Here is an 18,620-nt window from a genome sequence, read left to right as displayed (position 1 = left end):
GTTCGATTCCCACGGGGGACCAGTATGGAGAAAAAATGTATGAAATGTATGCATTCACGACTGTACGTCGCTCTGGATAAGAGCGTCTGCTAAATGACTAAAATGTAAATGGCTAAGCTGCCTGCCATCCAGGACCTCTACACCAGGCGGTGTCAGAGAAAGGCCCTAAGAATTGTCAAAGACCTCAGTCATAGACTCTTCTCTCTACTACCGCATGGCAAGCGCTACCGGAGTGCCAAGTCTAGGACAAAAAGGCTTCTCAACAGTTTTTACCCCCAAGCCATAAGACTCCTGAATAGGTAATCAAATGGCTACCCGGACTATTTGCATTGTGTGCTCCCCCAGCCCTTCTTTTTACGCTGCTGCTACTCTCTCTGTTTATCATATATGCATAGTCACTTTAAATATACATTAATGTACATACTACCTCAATTGGGCTGACCAACCAGCGCTCCCGCACATTGGCTAACCGGGCTATCTGCATTGTGTCCCGCCACCCATCATCCGCCAACCACCCTTTTACGCTACTGCTACTCTCTATTCATCATATATGCATATTCACTTTAACTATATCTACATGTACATACTACCTCATTCAGCCTGACTAACCAGTGTATGTATGTAGCCTCGCTACTTTTATACCCTCGCTACTGTATATAGCCTGTCTTTTTACTGTTTTATTTCTTTACTTACCTATTGTTCACCTAATACCTTTTTTGCACTATTAGTTAGAGCCTGTAAGTAAGCATTTCACTGTAAGGTCTACATCTGTTGTATTCGGCGCACGTGACAAATAAACTTTGATTTGATTTGAATCTTGTTGCTCATGGTCTGAGAGTCCTTTAGGTGCATTTTAAGCAAACTCATAACATAGCCCCATAACATATAAGATCCCCTACCATATTTTACAGTAGGTATGAGGTACTTTTTTGCATATGTTTCTGTTTTTCTACCAGACCCACCACTGTCATGTGCCTTTTACTAAGGAGTGGCTTCCGTCTGGCCACTCTACCATAAAGCCCTGATTGATGGAGTGCTGCAGAGATGGTGTCCTTCTGGAAGTTTCTCCCATCTCCACAGAGGAACTCTGGAGTTCTGTCAGAGTGACCATTGGGTTCTTTGTCACCTCCCTGACCAAGGCCCTTCTCCCCTGATTGCTCAGTTTGGCCAGGCGGCCAGCTCTAGGAATAGTCTTGGTGGTTCCAAACTTCTTCCATTTAATAATGATGGTGGCCACTGTTCTTGGGGAAATTCAATGCTTCAGAAATGTTTTGGTACCCTTCCCCAGATCTGTGCCTCGACACAATCCAGTCTCGGAGCTCATGGCTTGGTTTTTGCTCTGACATGCATAGACAGGTGTGTGCCTTTCCAAATCATGTCAAATCAATAGAATTTACCACAGTTGGACTCCAATCAAGATGTAGAAACATCTCAAGGATGATCAATGGAAACAGGATGCACCTGAGCTCAATTTCGAGTCCCATACATAGTAAAGGGTCTGAAAACTCATGTAAATAAGTTATTTCTGTTTTTTATTTTGTATAAGTAGGCAAAAATGTCTAAACCTGTTTTCGGTTTGTCATTATGGGGCATTTTGTGTAGAGTGATGAGGAACATTTTAATTTAATCAATTTTAGAATAAGGCTGTAATGTAACAAAATGTGGAAAAGTCAAGGGGTTTGAATACTTTCCTAATGCACTGTATACACATTTTTTTTTTAAACTTTTTACCAGAAGCATTTAACTGCAGGGCACTTCCACATCATATGAAGGAATGTGCCTACCTTATTTACATACAATATTTCCATATCCTTAATATCCGTTGTCTGCGCTTATGGACTGTCCTCTTCAATTCAAACCACAGGTTTTCAATGGGGTTGATTTTGTGGTCAATTAACAATTTCTCAGTGAATTTTGATGTGTGCTCGGGGTTATTGTCTTGCTGGAAGATTCACTTTAGGCCAAATTTTAGCCTCCTGGCAGAGGCAATCAGGTTTTTGTCTAAAATGTCCTGCTACTTGGTAAAGTTCATGATGCTGTTGACCTTAACAAGCGCCCCAGGACCAGTGGAAGCAAAATAGCCCCATAACATATAAGATCCCCTACCATATTTTACAGTAGGTATGAGGTACTTTTTTGCATATGTTTCTGTTTTTCTACCAGACCCACCACTGTTGTGAGTGACCAAGGAGCTCTATTTTCATGTAATCTAACAGCACAACCTGGAGTTTGCTAAACGGCATTGGTACTTGGATTGGAACCGATGCTTTGGTCAGACGACATGAAAATACAGCTCTTTGGTCACGCACACCAATGGTGGGTTTGGCGTCAAACTGATATTATGCAGAAAAGTACCTCATATACCTTTATAAATTGTTTTATTTTATTACTTGTTAAACAAAATCTCTTTCTCTGACCAATTGTTAGTAGAAAAAATAATGTAATTTTCTAAATGTTTGTAGTATACAATATAGCTCAGTATTTTAATTATTTATTTTATTCAGTCTTTTTGCTAATCTTTTTCAATGGTGCCACAATTTGGGAGGTAACTATATGTGTTGTGTGGGGGATATAGCCAGAGCACTTACTGTTATAAATGTTTAATGTACACACTTATCGTTAATGCATCTTATCTTACCTAATTCAATCACAATGCCATTAGGGTTGTCAATAGATTACATTAGCAGAGGTTATGATATAGAGGTCATAAATCAAAAGGATGAGTTGCAAACAAGTCCACAGCCCTATAGGCCTATACAGAGTATTCAATGGTTTTAAAGGTAAAATGTGTCTCGGCCTAGAGGTAGAACTATTACATTTGGTCTAAGGTAGTCTAAAAGTATGGAATTGCTTCATCACCTGAGCTGGACCTGCCTCACTGTTTACACTAGCTTCTACAGTATATCCACACAGTCAGATTCCAAAGCCACTAATTGAGATTCACAGCTACAAAGTAAAATTGGCTACAAAAACGATCTTAATTGAAAACATCTTAATTTAAGGTCATCTTAATTTAAGGTTAGGCATAAGGTTAGCAGTGCGCTTAAGGTTAGGTTTAAAATAAAATTTGATGAAAATAAATGGTAAATATGGGTGGGGTTTATGACTTAGAAGCTAGTCTAGGTGTTAGACATGAACCTGCCTCTCCTGTAGATATCCTTCCTTGTCGTCTGTACTGGTCTAGGATCTTAATGTGATCACTCTTTTGTTGCTGGGAATTTGTTCTGCACCGCAGGAAAATCAAATCAAATGTTATTTGTCACATGTGTAGTAGACCTTACCATGAAATGCTTTCCTACAAAACCTTAACCAACAATGCAGTTCAAGAAATAGAGTTAAAAAAATATTTACTAAATACACTAAAGTAAAAATTCAATAAAGTGCATATGAGCTTCATGATTTACATAAATTCACTGAAAACACGCAATAACAATGGTTATATTAACAGGCTATTGCACATTTCATTAAGCATACTTTTGGACCAATAATAGCCTAACCACCATTCAAGCAACATTAGACTGAACTTTCAAATCCTGTTAGGCCTACTGTAGGTTTATTTTTCTGCGACAATAGGCCTATTGGTCAAATTAATATCCTACACCTGTAAATCAACCATATTCTAAACAACTAGGATGGCCCATGAATTTAGTTGTAACCAGGCATCAGACAAAACAAATCTAAAAGGGCGCGATATTGGAGATCACGAGACATGTATTAAATTATTAAAGAGAGGTCACAAATTGTTTAGTTTAAACATGGAGCTGTAACATAATTGCGGAAGGTAGCCTATTTAGCATATTTATAAAGGATAAATGTATCCCCACAAAAAACAGATATTGCCATGGCGGACACGTGGGTTTATGTGTTGGGGAAAAAAGGGGACGAATTATTTGAGAACATAACCACACTACAATCCTATTTTCAAACTAAAATAAACTGTCTCCTTTCTCCGCTGCACATGCCAAGACTTCAAAAATCACTAGTCTGTCGCACATACGGGCCAACTTTTTCACATATTACAGCTTTGAAAGAAGGCTAACTAATGATATTATCGTCAACATTTTTTAAATATTTTAATCGACCGTATCCCGGAAATCTTCCTGAATTGCGTTGGATGCGAAATTAAGAAGCCTAGCGGAAAGCATCTGCAGCAGAATCTGCTTATGTCAGGTGTTCTTCTGTCCACTGCTGTATTCAAGGCTCGGAGTGGTGAGATAGAGGTGGATTGCATCGAAGTCACTCTCTGTCATTGTCATACATTTAAAAAAATGTTAGCCTCGAAGCATTGGTTATGGATCAATTTGATTATACTGTGTCTCGGTCAAGCCAGTCTAGCTGCACCTAAAAAGGTTTTTCGATGCCCTTCGGGATGCTCGTGCTCGAAGGAGACCATTATCTGTGTCGGGACCTCAAGTGTACCACGGACTATGCCGAATGACATCAACTCACTGTGAGTATTGTCCTCAATTTATTCATCATCACACATAGTTGAAAGGAAAATACAGTAGGTCTATCACATGGAATGTTGAAAAACGTGCAAGCATGAATTGTGTAATGACATGAAGTTTGTAATGACTTCAGTGTAGCCTAACCCACGTTATATGTGTCAATGATTTCCTCGTTACAGACTATTGAGACAACTGAAGCATATTAATAGGTTAATGCTGGTTTCATATTGTCAATATTATGTCTATCTTCCACCAGGAGCATAGTAAATGGATCCCTCGCAGAAATCACAGAGGCCATGTTCTCGCTCATGCCATCTCTGCAGTTGCTGTACGTAGCCACATAATTTTCATTTTCAGCAAGTACCTAAGAATATTTTGTTTTTATAGTAACCTATACATGGATGCAGCAATGCAGGCCTACATCACTAACTGTAAATGCAATTCTGATGAGGCTGTGGTCCTGTATGGCTCAGTTGGTAGAACATGACGCTTGTTAAATCAGGGCTGTGGTTTGAATTCCTGGTGCTACTCAAACGTATAATGGATGTATGCATGACTCGCTTAGGATAAAAGCGTCTGTTAAATGGCATAAATTGTTACTATATCAGACAGAGACACATGCAGGGATTCGTGTCAGACTGAATTGCCTTATTTATGAACAATATCTCAATGACTTCGATAGTCTGTTTGGTCATTGTGTCTTGCCGATCGAAGGTCCGTCACACACTAAAAGGTCCGTCACGCACTAAATGACTGGATATTATGATGTAGCCATGAAAATGATTACTACAGTAATCATTTCAATTCTTCACTTGAAACCACACACACACACACACACATGCGCGAGTACGCATGCAAGCCCTAACACGCACACAACTCACTGCATCCATGTAGCTAATCTTTGTTTTTTTCATCTTTAATAAGTATAACATTTACCATCCAAATGTTAGAAGTGGAATATGCCATGGAATTTTGGCTAATACGACGCAAAACGTATCATGTTTTTCTTATTTTCTCAGGCTTCTCAATTCAAATTCATTGACCACCATCAAAGATGATGCATTCTATGGCCTTCCTCATCTTGAATATTTGTGAGTATTTGGTTCAAACTATGGCTTCCTCTCCTCAGTCAACTGTTTTTGCAGAGGCAGTATGATTAACAAACATCTGAATAAATCTTCAATGTCTAAACACATTTTAAGGTGGCCTATGGAGCACTAGTGTAATGTGATGCCTGTAATTCGCCATCATTTTTTCTTCATTTGTGTCATATAAAACCAAAAGTTATTAGCTTTAGTAAAATAAGTAATTTGATGTTTTTAAAAGTGAATAACAAGGTCAAAAGACAGCTAGAGTACCATCATTACTCCCTTAATTTATTACATTTGTGATTAACAGATTCATAGAGGGCAACAAGATTGAGACCATCGCCAAAAATGCCCTCAGAGGTCTCCGAGACGTGACTCATTTGTAAGTCTGCTGATACCATTTCTACCATCTCTAATCTACCCAGGGCTGTAACTGCATATGAAGACACCAAGGTCCGGACCTCTGTAATTGTTTAGAATTAAAAATATATACATTACCAGTCAAAAGTTTGGACACATCTACTCATTCAAGGGTTTTTCTTTATTTTTACTATTTTCTACATTGCATAATAATAGTGAAGACATCAAAGCAATGAAATAACACATGGAATAATGTAGTAACCAAAAAAGTGTTAAACAAATAAAAATATATTGTATATTTTAGATTATTCAAAGTAGCCACCCTTTGCCTTGATGACAGCTTTGCACACTCTTGGCACTCTTGGCATTCTCTCAACCAACATTCAAACAATCTTGAAGGAGTTCCCACATATGCTGAGTACTTGTTGGCTGCTGTTCCTTCACTCTGTGGTCCAACTCATCCCAAATCATCTCAATTGGGTTGAGGTTGGGTGATTGTGAAGGCCATGTCATCCGATGCAGCACTCCATCATTCTCCTTGGTCAAATAGCCCTTACACAGCCTGGAGGTGTGTTGGGTCATTGTCTTGTTGAAAAACAAATGATAGTCCCACTAAGCGCAAACCAGATGGGATGGCGTATCGCTGCAGAATGCTGTGATAGCCATGCTGGTTAAGTGTGCCTTGAATACTAAATAAATCCCTGACTGTGTCACCAGCAAAGCACCCCCACACCATCACAACTCCTCCTCCATGCTTCACGGTGGGAACCACACATGCGGAGATCATCTGTAAAACTGCAACCCCCCAAAAATGATTTGTTTACTTTTTGTTCATAAAATACTTTTTCTGCTTACAAATCCCTTTGTACGCATTCAATTATAGTTTTGAATCCTGGTGCTGAGTTAATGTGAGTTAATGTGTTGCAGCTAATTGTATAGCTAATAGGCTATGGCTGAATCTCAAACCAAACACTTGGCCACTTAGTCCTTTATTGAGTGGTGTTGTGTTCGATAGTGATCATTCGTGTTTTGGCCAAAATGAGCATTGGGACAATGCGCACTCCATGTTCCAATTGCCACTTAGCAATATTCAAAAATTCTAAATCCATTTGCGAGCATCGTCTCCTGTCTTGTACCATGACTCACTTGCTATGAAACATGGGTACTGGGAACCTGGGGAAGACACCGACGCATACTCGGATAGACAGTGAGAAAGTTGTACAAAAAAAAGAAAAAAAATATGTGCAAGTATATCGGTCACAAGCGCAGCAGCAGAAGACTCAATACTGTACAGACTCAGGGCAGAGCAGGCTGTTTGCTGCTTCATTAAAACGTGTTTATTGTGATAAAATGATGTTACAACAGTCCCTAGCTAACTAGGTAGCTAGCTTGCTTGTGGAAGGAGAATTTCATTTAGTGTTGCACTAGCTGGTTGGTTAGCTTCTCTTTCGTTTCATGTGAAGTGACTGGCTCAGGCTTAGCTAGTAAGTTATTGTGTACATGATCAAACTTCAGAAATACACAAAACCCCTTAGCTAGACTTAAACTTAAAAATTCATTACAGATTTCTTGATTTATCTTGATTTATTCTCATTATTTTTGAGGGTGGTGTAGAAGTGACTGTTGTTGCTAGGTAACATGATAGGATTCATTGGAAGAAGTTGCTGCCAAGGGTGCCGAGTCGGCGTTGGATGCCCACTCAATAAAGAGGCTTCCAAAGGGCGCAGTGGAGCCATCGGTGACTCAAGTACTAGCATTTTTAGATTGACTCGACTGACTTGTAAGTGCTCAAAGTACTCAACGTGTTTGGTTTGAGATTCAGCCTATATGTTTATAGATCGACTTTTTGCTGACCCCCCAACCCCCCCGTCCAAACCTCACTAAAACTCAGACAGACCCTGTCTCTGCAATCTCTTCCATCTTTATTGTCACTCGACCTCTATTCTATTCCATCTTTATAATTTCTACTTTCTATCATGTTTATCATCTGTACTATTTCTACCATCTCTTCCATCTTTCTATCATTTCTATCGGCTCTATCATTTCTCTCTCCCTGATCATCTCTCGGTACCACCTCTGTCATTTCTATCAGATCTATCAATCTCTTATATCTACCATTTCTATCATCTCTACCATTTCTATCATTTCTATTCTCTACTATCTCTATCATCTCAATCCTCCACTCAAGAATCTCTCCATGATGACACATAATTTTTCTCACTGTCTCCTGCCACACTGTCTCTCGCAGGTCGCTGGCTAACAACAACATGAGGGCTTTGCCAAGGGATCTCTTCCACGATCTCGACTCCCTGCTAGAGCTGTGAGTAAGAAACCCAGCTAGCAATCACTTATAGGACCACAGGTTTCTATGAGGCAGCACTGACACTGCACCAAACATCTCTAATTGACAGTTGGCAACCCGCTCTTATTAGGCTTTTAAGACTACCGCCTTCTGCCCGATGTAAGGAGGATGAATACCGAATATGGGCTGCCGGTGCTCCTCTATAAGCTTGCTATCAGGGAATGGTGGTTTGCGATTTATTGAACAAGATCACATTGAATATCTGGATATCCAATGAATAATGGTTTTTAATTTAATATTGACAATGAGATTAACAGGAAATGGTTGTTATACTCAGCTAGTTCAGTCAGAATGCTGCTTGTGCTTAAAGAGTTAATGGTCAATTTGTGTATATACCTCAATGTTTTGTTTTTAGTAGGTTCAATAAATAAGTGCTTTGTTCAGTACACTGGCTAGCCAGTGATTTAGAAATGGTGCACCAAATTTTTACTAGGGACAAGCTTAGTCCCGCATGCATATTGCCATTGTTGTCACAGAACAGAGCACAGGTCTGTGAAAAACATTGTAGAACTCCACATTTATAATCTGCAGTGCAATATAATTTGAAAAGGTTATTTAATGTTGTCCATAACTGCCAATTGCTCATGCAAAATGTTGCCCGTAATGTGTTGTTGTTTTGGCATTTGAAAAGGTGTATGGGATGTTACGCATGGTCCAGAGACAACCTTCAGCCCCTTTCCCCTAGGTCCATCTGAAGAGAGATCGGATAGGTGTAATCAACATGATGACAGCTCTACCTGTTTCATCAAATCTGAAAACCCACAAGGGGCTAAGGAAAGGGACTAGGGGTTGTTTTGAAAAAAGTGTTAGGGTTAGGGTTAATCTGATTTTAGGGAAGTAGATAAAGGGCTTCATTGCCACAATCCCAAACTATCCCTTTAATTGGTGTCCAGGAAACTAGCCCCTAGAGTCCAGACATTATTTTCTTGCAGTGTGAGGATACTGGATGGCATACATGTTCCCATTATTTTAACTCTGAATGCCCTAAGCTTTGCCTTTTACTAAGTGATCACATTCTATCTTTGGTGGATTCGTTTATGTTACTGCATCCATCCTCTGTCACATGTTAGGGATTTGAGAGGCAACATATTTCAGTGTGACTGCGAGAACAAGTGGCTGATGATGTGGCTGAAAAACACCAACGCTACCGTATCGGATGTCAACTGCGCAGGTCCCATAGAAATGAAGGGCAAACGTCTGAACGACCTTCCCATCCCGCCAGACGAGTGTATCTCCACGGGTAATTTAACCAGCGCACCTCCACACTCCATTCAAACATAAATGCCACACCCAACCAATTTATATTATTTCTCCTTTTAAGAATTATATTTTTGGTGTGTGTGTTGAGGGGGAATCAAATATACAGTTATGCATTTTATTTATAGGCACACTTGCCATCTGTGTGATACTGTAATAATACTATACACATATACTGTAGTAGCTTTACATACTATGAACCATGTTGGATTTACATATTGTGATACACAAAGGTTTCATGACACACAGTCCTTTCACACCATATATGTTGTCTGTTCAGCAGTTGATCAGATTTCTTGTAACAACACAAATACCTTTTTAACTCTTACATGGTAAAATACATTTTACTTTCTGTAATAATGTATTGGACATCATCAGTACTTTGCTGTTGAGTAATTAACAAAAAATTACCAATATGGACAATGGGGGCTTTAATTCTTCAAATTCAAGTTATATTTAATTACTAATTTGTTGTAGCTTAATTGGAGAGTTGCCAGATTATTGTGGCCTTGTGTGGATATCAGGGTCTCCTCTGTACATATGTTTGTGTTGTGTTCATCATGTTGTGTTACTTTTCTGCCCCACAGACTTTGTCCGTCATCAGTCCATTCCAACCCAGGCTTTGTCGGCTGACATTTTCTCCCATAAGGAGGACATTTATGTGGCGATGGCTGACCCCAATTACAACAGCTGTGTGGTCATGGAATGGGACCACATTGAAATGAATTTCAGGCCTTTCGATAACATCACAGGTTTGATTTCTTTTCGTGTTTTTTTTTTTGTGTGTGTTTTTTTTATTGATTGATGTAGGCCTATCCTTGTTGTTTAGTTAAATATACTAGAAATCACACCGTCCATTTTTGGGGTTTTTCAGTTGTACCATACACTGAGTTTACAAAACATTTCCATGCTCTTTCCATGACATAGACTTACCAGGTGAATCCAGGTGAAAGCTATGATCCCTTATTGATATCACCTGTTAAATCCACTTCAATTACTGTAGATGAAGGGGAGGAGACAAGTCAAAGAAGATTGTTAAGCCTTGACACAATTGAGACATGGATTGTGTATGTGTACCATTCAGAGGGTGAATGTGCAAGACAAAATATTTAAGTGCCTTTGAAAGGGGTATTGTAGTAGGTGCCAGGCGCCCCTTGTTTGAGTGTACCAAGAACTGCAACGCTGCTGGGTTTTTCACACTCAACAGTTTCCCATGTGTATCAAGAATGGTCCACCACCCAAAGGACATCCAGCCAACTTGACACAACCGTGGGAAGCATTGGAGTCAACATGCGCCAGCTTCCCTGTGGAATGCTTTCGACACCTTGTAGTCCATGCCCCTACAAATTAAATTTAGGCCCCAACGAATTAAGGCAAAGGGGGGTGCAACTCAATGTTTTTTAATTTGTAAAAACATTTGTATTTTTTATTTAACTAGGCAAGTCAGTTAAGAACAAATTCTTATTTACAATGACGGCCTACCCTGGGCAAACCCGGACGACGCCCTATGGGACTCCCAATCACGGCCGGATGTGATACAGCCTGGATTTGAACCAGGGACTGTAGTGACACCTCTTGCACTGAGATGCAGTGCCTTAGACCGCTGCGCAACTCGGGAGCAAATATTAGGAAGGTGTTCCTAATGTTTTTTTACACTCAGTTTACATTTCTTGTTCATTCACAATTCAATAGAAATCACAAATTTGACTGGCCAGGACCTTAAAACAACTTATCTAGTGTGAATGTATATTGAGAATCATTCTTTTCAAGTTTACATTTTTATTACATTCATATAGCAGTCAATATAAACTGAAATACATGAGCAAACAAAATATTAAGATAAGAGCAACAAAATAAAAAATGTAAGTAAAGACATTTTATAAAAAATGTCCTGCGTCTTAAAGCGACTCCTTAATCAATGAGCAGAAATATAGGGTGGTTGACCTCTTGTACTGTTCAGTTCTAGACTTTGGTATAGTCAGTTGGTTTTGGCTGCGGGTGTTCCTGCCTGTCACTTTTTCGTCAGGGGGTAGCCAGTCTTTGAATTGAGATTTTAGGAGGCTGACAGCGAAATCTGTGCAGAGTTGTGTCCTTACTTCATGAATCCAGGGTAGGGACAGGGTCTGAAGTGCCTCAGTATAACTGGGGTATCATCCTAGGATGGTGTAGCATGCTCTTTTCTGAATAATTTCCAGGTCATCAGACTGGGCCTGGGTCAGTGAGCTATTCCATCACATGAGTAGTGGTAGAGCTTATAGGACTTGATAATTTGACTATATTTTATTTCATTTTGTTCTCATTCATAATTTCACTATTACTAATTATTTAAATATTACTCCAGGAAAGTCTGTTGTTGGATGCAAGTCTGTTCTGATTGACAACCACGTCTTGGTAATCGTGACTCAGCTCTTTGGCGGCTCCCACATCTACAAGTTTGACGATCAACAAAACAAGTTCACCAAGTTCCAAACCATTGAGGTCTTCAACATCTCCAAACCCAATGACATTGAGGTGTTCCAAATAGCCGGCGAGTGGTACTTCATCATTGTGGACAGCTCCAAGGCAGGCCTATCTACTCTGTACAAGTGGAATGACCAAACGGACCGGAACGAGACCGGTTTCTACTCCTACCAGTTCCTCCACGAGTGGTTCCGAGATACGGACGCTGAGTTCGTAGAGCTAGACGGGAAGTCCCACCTCATCTTGGCCAGTCGCTCTCAGGCGCCCGTCATTTACCTGTGGAACAAGAGCAGCCAGAAGTTCCAGCTGCACAGCGAAATCCCAAACGTTGACGACGTGGTGGCGGTCAAAGCCTTCCGGGTGGACGAGGAGCTCTACCTGGCCATGACGTGCTACATCGGTGACTCCAAAGTCCTCAAGTGGACCAGCAAGCAGTTCATTGAGGTGCAGGCCCTGCCTTCTCGTGGCGCCATGGTCCTCCAACCGTTTTCCTTCAAGGACAGGCACTACTTGGCCCTGGGCAGCGATTACTCCTTCACACAGATCTACTTGTGGGATGAGGAGATCAAAATGTTCTCCAAGTTCAAGGATATCTATGTGCAGTCTCCACGTTCTTTCAATGTGGTGTCCACTGACCGGCGTAATTTTTTATTTTCCTCCAGCTTCAAAGGGAAAACGATGGTCTTTGAGCATGTTATTGTCGACATAAGCCTGTGAAACTAGAAAGCTTTTATTTGTGCCTAACACCATAAAATTATTGTTTCTGACACATTTATACCCATTCTCATGAGTAGTAAATAATTTTTTTATTTCATGAAAGATGAATATAGTGTTTTAAATTTGTCTTTTTCATTTGCAATGAACTATGGTTTAGACAGTCTCTGCAAAACTATGAATTTCTCTTTGTTTACATTTGTTAACATTTTGTTATTGAATGTAATGATAGATTGGTAAAATCTTTTCCCTGTTAAGTTGAAACCAAAATAATCATATTAAAGCGATGACAATATGTAAAATGTAACCCGCATGATGAACAATGGCTCCCAATACCTGCAATGGTCTTGTACAGTGACTTATCAGGGATATGATTATAGCAACTGCACAGTATTTACAGCTAGCTGTTAAACATTAACAACTATTATACCTTTACTGAACATAATGAATAACGGAACTGAAATTGATGATGGCCAGCTATATGATGGAAGAGTGCCTGGCTAATAGCAAAACAGAATGTCAATAATGTGGTATGAATTCCTATGCAAGATAATGATACATATCTTTCTGTATATTTAATGCTGTACTTTATTATTATGCTTTATTATATGCTGTACTACATTAGTACAGTTAGCTAGAACTTCATTTATATAATACACATATATTCCTTGTCTTTAGTGTCATTACCTTGCTGCCTTTACCTTCAAAATGTTAACTATGCCCTACTACAGTATGTTACCTCTGTACAATGTTGATGTTCTGAACAAATGGTGTTTTCAGCCACATCTATCTATGTACTGTATATAAGTTAGACATAAACAAATTTAATTGAATGTAGATTCCATTTGGTTTTAAGAAGATCCTCGTGAAATAATTGTTCTCCATTTATTATTTAACATTTGTGGATTTAAAATGCAATATAATTAAAGCATCTGACAGGAAATATACTGCACTGTTGTTTTTGTTCCCATTATTCTGTACAGCATACCTAGCACTTACAAATGCTGAGAATTTGTCTGTGTTGCAATGATAAAGTGCCGAAGATGGCAAAGTTAAGATGTGTAGCCTTGTCAGCACTGGGCCTTTGTGACAGATTTATCTCTGGCTTGCAAGAATAGAGGACATCAGTGCATCAGTAGGCTACATGTATTAGCCAGTGTTATGAGAATAAGAGAAAATGTAATGTGTGGGAAAATTTCCAAACCACTTCCATTCCTTGATTAGTTGTCAATCAATTTTGTAAGAGGAGGGCATGTAGGCCTACGCTGTTATATTTCTTTCTTTGTGAAACAACAACACATTGTCAATATTCTTTGAATACATTAACAAAGGCTATGAGCATTACCTGATTCTGTAGGCTATAGCCTATAAGCCTATGCATTTACCTCAAGATGAGTGTGATAAGTGCACCACCCTATGTTTAAGACCGACATTGCAGGGCATTGAGGCAAAAGGAAAAGACAATATTTCGTATACAAATGCATTCAAATGTACTTTCCATGTCGGAATATTTGCATAACAAAGAAGACAGATCACACTGAAAGGTCAGTCATATTCATATTAATGACCCTGACAGCTGCTCAATACTGCTGACGTTTCACACGAACGCACGCACGCACGCAACTGACAGACAGACGGAAGTGAGGTAGTCTGAAATAGCATGTCTTCTTCCTATGCAGGATAAATACAGTGATGCTTCCCTCCTGATACTGACTGTACCGTCAAGCTTGATAAACGACAACATTGAAAGGCTGTCAGAAAACAAACGAGATGAATTCCTCAAGAAGAAGCGAAAGTGATTGGCAGGGTTTGGTCAGCGAGGTGAGTTTATTCAATATGCCACTGCCTCCATGTCAAACTTAATCCTAACCCTAATACATCGTCTCACAGCTGTCAGTATCTTTATCACGTTGTTTGAAATAAATGTGGCTACAGTATCTCGTTTTTTAAACACTTCCTATAGCCTAAATGTTAATGTTTGTTGGGTAGCCTATTTAATCTACAACGCAGTTGCATATTTCAAATTCAACATGCTAACGTTAGCCTACAACAAACTAGAAATGATGTGTACAGGGTATTTTATTTCCAAAACAGAACCGCCACGTCGTTTCTTTTGATAAATATAACGGTTTGAACATGGAATGAGATACAACATTTTGACGCATGTTCATTTTAAATGGAAATGGATTAACCGTGGTTTAATGCGATTATAAAATCGTCCTCGTTTGTTAGGCGGGGGGGAGAGACTGCCTAGTACTGCACTATTAAACATCTAAATGTTTTTTCAATAAAGTCCATTACATGTTTTCCTGCTACGGACATAGTCTTCCTTGTGGGCCTAGGCTATATGCTATCCCCGATAACATTTGTGAGCATAAGGAAGTACATTTTGAGAAAAATCCATACAAATGTTTTCACACGGTGTTGTACTGTTGGCCTACAGTACATTCTGAGCTTATTTACAGAAGCAATAGGTAACAATTAGGGTAAGGTTAGTCAGTCAAAAATCACACAGGCGCAGAACAGGAATGTTGCAGCTATATAAGCATTATGTAAACTATTCCAATCTTTATTTTGGTCATGTATTCATTAGGTGTGTAATGCAACGCTATGTACAGTTGAAGTCGGAAGTTTACATACACCGTAGCCAAATACATTTAAATTCAGTTTTTCACAATTCCTGACATTTAATCCTAGTAAAAATTCCCTGTCTTAGGTCAGTTGGGATCACCACTTTATTTTAAGAATGTGAAATGTCAGAATAATAGTAGAGAATGATTTATTTAATCTCTTATTTCTTTCATCGCATTCCCAGTGGGTCAGAAGTTTACATACACTCAATTAGTATTTGGTAGCATTGCCTTTAAATTGTTTCACTTGGGTCAAACGTGTCAGGTAGCCTTCTACAAGCTTCCCACAATAAGTTGGGTGAATTTTGGCCCATTCCCCGTGACAGAGCTGGTGTAACTGAGTCAGGTTTGTAGGCCTCCTTGCTCGCACGCGCTTTTTCAGTTCTGCCCACAAATGTTCTATGGGATTGAGGTCAGTGCTTTGTGATGGCCACTCCAATACCTTGACTTTGTTGTCCTTAAGCCATTTTGCCACAACTTTGGAAGTATGATTGGGGTCATTGTCCATTTGGAAGACCCATTTGCGACCAAGCTTTAACTTCCTGACTGTCTTGAGATGTTGCTTCAATATATCCACATCATTTTCCTTCTTCCCTCTTCATGATGCCATCTATTTTGAAGTGCACCAGTCCCTCCTGCAGCAAAGCACCCCCACAACATGATGCTGCCACCCCCGTGATTCATGGTTGGGATGGTGGTGTTCGGCTTGCAAGCCTCCCCCTTTTTCCTCCAAACATAACGATGGTCATTATGGCCAAATAGTTTTATTTTGTTTCATCAGACCGGAGGACTTTCTCCAAAAAGTACGATCTTTGTCCCAATGTGCAGTTGCAAACCGTAGTCTGGCTTTTTTATGGTGGTTTTGGAGCAGTGGCTTCTTCCTTGCTGAGCAGCCTTTCCGGTTACGTCGATATAGGACTTGTTTTACTCTGGATATAGATACTTTTGTACCAGTTTCCTCCAGCATCTTCACAAGGTCCTTTGCTGTTGTTCTGGGATTGATTTGCACTTTTCGCACCAAAATACGTTCATCTCTAGGAGACAGAATGCGTCTCCTTTCTGAGCGGTATGACAGCTGCGTGGTCCCATGGTGTTTATACTGGCGTACTATTGTTTGTACAGATGAACGTGATACCTTCAGGCGTTTGGAAATTGCGCACAAGGATGAACCAGACTTGTGGAGGTTTACAAAAAAAATTCTGAGGTCTTGGCTGATTTCTGTTGATTTTCCCATGATGTCAAGCAAAGAGGCACTGAGTTTGAAGGTATGCCTTGAAATACATCCACAAGTACACCTCCAATTGACTCAAATGATGTCAATTAGCCTATCAGAAGCTTCTAAAGCCATGACATCATTTTCTGGAATTTTCCAAGCTGTTTAAAGGCACAGTCAACTTAGTGTATGTAAACCTCTAACCCATTGGAATTGTGATACAGTGAATTATAAGTGAAATAATCTGTCTGTAAACAATTGTTTGAAAAATTACGTGTCATGCACAAAGCAGATGTCCTAACCGACTTGCCAAAACTAGTTTAACAAGAAATGTGTGGAGTGGTTGAAACACTCAGGTTGGAGTCATTAAAACTCGTTTATGTAAACTTCCGACTTCAACTGTAGATGTAATGTATAGGTAACAAATTACTAAAGAGGGAGCCAGAGAGAAATATAGTCTAACCAGAAAACCTGTTTCCCCCCCACTGCCTGATTCTGCTGGTCTTTGCAGATTCTGCCATTATGCTCCTGAAGTTGCTGTTAATAGGCTACACCAGCGGTCGCAACCTCATCCATTTGCAGTGTCAAGTTATCGTACCATTTCTACTGATCTGCGTGCCAGTTATGATTTTCATATGCACATTTTTGTGAATATGTTTCATTTAATTTATAATTAAGTCTTCATATAACAATATCTATGTCATGTGGTTAAAAAATAACATATCTTACTTTTAGATTTGTATAATTTTCATTAAGTTCAATTGCCATTCCCAATATGTAAAAATAGCCTACGTAACCAACAAATAAAAACATTGCAGGTAGAAAATGTCCAGATAAAATAAATATCCTATAAATCACATTGGCTACGCATGGCATGTCAGTAAGGAACTTCAAACATTGTATCAACTATTAACTTTGTCCCGCCTGATCGTGCTAGCAAACTTCAACATTGTATAAAATCATTTGGGCCCTCTGAGTTTTCCGTACAAATCAGCTCCTGACAGACACAGCTGTAGACAATTTTATGTTTCCACGTGATCCGAGTGTGACATTTGTTTTCCCCTTTCATGCTGAGTGGTTGTCAAAAGGGAGAGGGCTGTAAAGATTTTTCAAATAGGCTACATTGAGGAACTATTGTCATTCTCAATGGATGTAAAAACAGACTTTGTTTACTTGCTGTTTGAGGTGATGGTGAGTTAAGACAATCAGAAATAGTATCTGAGCACATTTTATAGGCCATCATTTGCGCGCACATCAGGTAGCCTAGGCCTACTTCTATGTGTAATCAGGTGCGTGTCCTTACTCAAGATTGACAGTAGCGCTCAAAACAAAAGACGATGAATAAATTGACAACTCGTAAATGTAATGAAATTAAACCCCACCCCCCAAAAATGTTCACATGTAGCCTAGGTTGTGCACTCTGCAAACAACGTGTGCACTCCTACAATGACAACGTTAAGACTGTAATAATATATTGAATGCATAAACAGAAATTATCGTAACCAAATAAACATTGTAGATTAGAAATGATGTGAATTAACGGTAAATATGGTGATACTGGTGTGCCATCCCCGTAGCCTCACTGTTCACTGAGACGGGTGTGAATCAGACCGGTGTCTCGTGTGCCATGCATTCTTTTTTATATATTTGCCACTAGTTGACAAAATAAATCGTTTATATTTGCCACTGGTCGACCAACAGCCTATTGACCAAACAATCGACTAAATGGGATCAGCCCTACTTAAAGAAAATATCTCAGTGACTTTGAAAGAGGGGTCTCAAAGGAGCATAGGGTGTTTAAAGTGTGTGCATGCGCGTGTCTCAGGCATGAGATTTCAACCAAATTGAACCATTATGGGAGATTCTGGACTTAGCGCCTAAGACGGCGTTTTCCACCACCATCAACAAAACACCAAATTATGGAATTTATTGTGGAGAAATTGTCACATCCCTCCAGTAGACTTCCAGACACTTGTAGAATCTATGCCAAGGCACATTGACTCTGTTCTGGTGCCTCATGGTGGCCCAATTCCCTGTTAAAGTGTCTTATGTTTGACAGGGTTCCCATGGGTCCTTGAAAGTTTGTTA

General features: G+C 39.5%; 2 protein-coding genes across 2 annotated transcripts in view; both read left to right on the top strand.

The window, feature by feature from the left end:
- Positions 1-4,095: 4,095 nt before the first annotated feature.
- Positions 4,096-13,747, top strand: LOC115192076 (leucine-rich repeat LGI family member 2). The gene is made up of 8 exons (XM_029750195.1): positions 4,096-4,450; positions 4,705-4,776; positions 5,468-5,539; positions 5,847-5,918; positions 8,145-8,216; positions 9,329-9,498; positions 10,103-10,267; positions 11,857-13,747. The coding sequence occupies exons 1-8, from the start codon at positions 4,164-4,166 to the stop codon at positions 12,690-12,692; spliced, it is 1,746 nt and encodes a 581-aa protein (XP_029606055.1). The 5' UTR covers positions 4,096-4,163; the 3' UTR covers positions 12,693-13,747.
- A 572-nt stretch (positions 13,748-14,319) lies between these two features.
- The window catches only part of LOC115192075 (coiled-coil domain-containing protein 149), a 38,325-nt gene continuing 34,024 nt past the window's right edge, over positions 14,320-18,620 (top strand). The window contains exon 1 of the mRNA XM_029750194.1: positions 14,320-14,510. Coding sequence (XP_029606054.1) covers positions 14,460-14,510 — 51 coding nt within the window. The 5' untranslated portion in view covers positions 14,320-14,459. The remainder of the gene's footprint in view (positions 14,511-18,620) is intronic.

This window comes from Salmo trutta, chromosome 4, assembly GCF_901001165.1.
Source record: "Salmo trutta chromosome 4, fSalTru1.1, whole genome shotgun sequence".
Lineage (NCBI taxonomy): Eukaryota > Metazoa > Chordata > Actinopteri > Salmoniformes > Salmonidae > Salmo > Salmo trutta.
The sequence above is the reverse complement of the archived record's forward strand: the minus strand, read 5'-3'. Positions and strand labels throughout refer to the sequence as shown.

Bases quoted from the DNA above. Each gene is read 5' to 3' on its own strand.
- LOC115192076 (XM_029750195.1), top strand. From the start codon at position 4,164: ATGTCAGGTGTTCTTCTGTCCACTGCTGTATTCAAGGCTCGGAGTGGT. The intron at 4,451-4,704 runs GTGAGTATTGTC...ATCTTCCACCAG, and splicing joins CCGAATGACATCAACTCACT to GAGCATAGTAAATGGATCCC. The intron at 9,499-10,102 runs GTAATTTAACCA...TCTGCCCCACAG, and splicing joins AGACGAGTGTATCTCCACGG to ACTTTGTCCGTCATCAGTCC.